Below are 1,379 nucleotides of genomic sequence, written 5' to 3' on the forward strand. Positions count from 1 at the left end.
TATTTTGTTGATCCACATTCATCTGCTGATGGACACTCGGGTTGTTTCCGACCTTTTCACTCTTGGGAGTGATACTACTGTGAACACTGCTGTACAAATATCTGTTTTAGTTCCTCCTTTCAGTTCTTTTGGGAATATACCTAGGAGTGGAATTGCTGAATCAGATAGTAATTCTATGTTTAGCTTTTTAAAGAACCGCCAAGCGTTTTTCGACAGCAGCTGTGCCACTTCACATTCCACCAGAATGCACGAGAGCTCCAATTTCTTCACATCCTTGCAGAACACTTGTTGTTTCTGTTTTTTTAATTTTTAATTTTTGGTTTTTTGTTGACGGTAGCCATTCTAGTGGGTATGAAGTGGTATCGCACGTGGTTTTGATTTGTATTTCTCTAATAACTAATGATGTTGAGCATCTCTTTATGTGCTTATTTGTTGTATATATTTTTAAAATGTAGTTTCTACTTTCTCACTTGATCGGCAAAGACATGTTGGCTATAACTATTAACTTGGCATCCACAACTTTCCCCACTGATTTTTTTTTTTTTTTTTTGAGACGGAGTTTCACTCTTGTTGCCCAGACTAGAGTGCAGTGGCACAATCTCGGCTCACTGCACCCTCCGCCTCCTGGGTTCAAGCAGTTCTCCTGCCTCAGCCTCCCGAGTAGCTGGGATTACAGGCTCCTGCTACCACGCTTGGCTACTTTTTGTATTTTTAGTAGAGGCGGGGTTTCATCATGTTGGCCAGGCTGGTCTCGAACTCCTGAATCAGGTGATCCACTTGCCTTGGCCTCCGAAAGTACTGGGATTAGAGGCATGAGTCACCGCGCCTGGCCCCCATTAATGGTTTTTAATAAATATGCTGATTTTCTCTCTCTCTTTCTCTCCTTAAGATGGCTCTGAGTAAATCAATGCATGCAAGAAATAGATACAAGGACAAACCTCCTGACTTTGCATATCTGGCATCCAAATATCCAGATTTTAAGCAGCATGTTCAGATAAATCTGAATGGAAGAGTGAGGTAGGTAACAGATGAAAACTTACCGTATTATTCTTGTGTGATTCAAATGGATACGATATAATAGAAAGCCTACCTGAATGTTAATCTGAGACATTCGATTAAACTTCCCATGTGACCTAGGACAAATCACTTAACCTCTCTTGGTCTCAGCTTTTTAATGTATAACATTAGAGGAATTGACCAAATGCATTTCATTTTCCTTCTGGAAAAATTCTCGTGATGTCCGAATTATTGCTTACTCTACAGAAATCCCAGAGTGACTGCAGAGACTTAGGGTTGTGCTCTTCGTGATCTAAAACTTAGTGACTGGTAGGGATCTAAAGACTTTTTTTTTTTTTTCCGAGACAAAATCTCGCTCTGTT

General features: G+C 40.2%; 1 protein-coding gene across 1 annotated transcript in view; it reads left to right on the forward strand.

Annotated features, from left to right (window-relative positions):
* METTL16 (methyltransferase like 16) overlaps positions 1-1,379 on the forward strand; it is a 103,527-nt gene that overhangs the window by 8,769 nt on the left and 93,379 nt on the right. Inside the window, 1 exon segment of the mRNA XM_011987261.1 lies at positions 890-1,017. Coding sequence (XP_011842651.1) covers positions 890-1,017 — 128 coding nt within the window.

Source organism: Mandrillus leucophaeus, unplaced genomic scaffold (assembly GCF_000951045.1).
Source record: "Mandrillus leucophaeus isolate KB7577 unplaced genomic scaffold, Mleu.le_1.0 Scaffold306, whole genome shotgun sequence".
NCBI classification, from domain to species: domain Eukaryota; kingdom Metazoa; phylum Chordata; class Mammalia; order Primates; family Cercopithecidae; genus Mandrillus; species Mandrillus leucophaeus.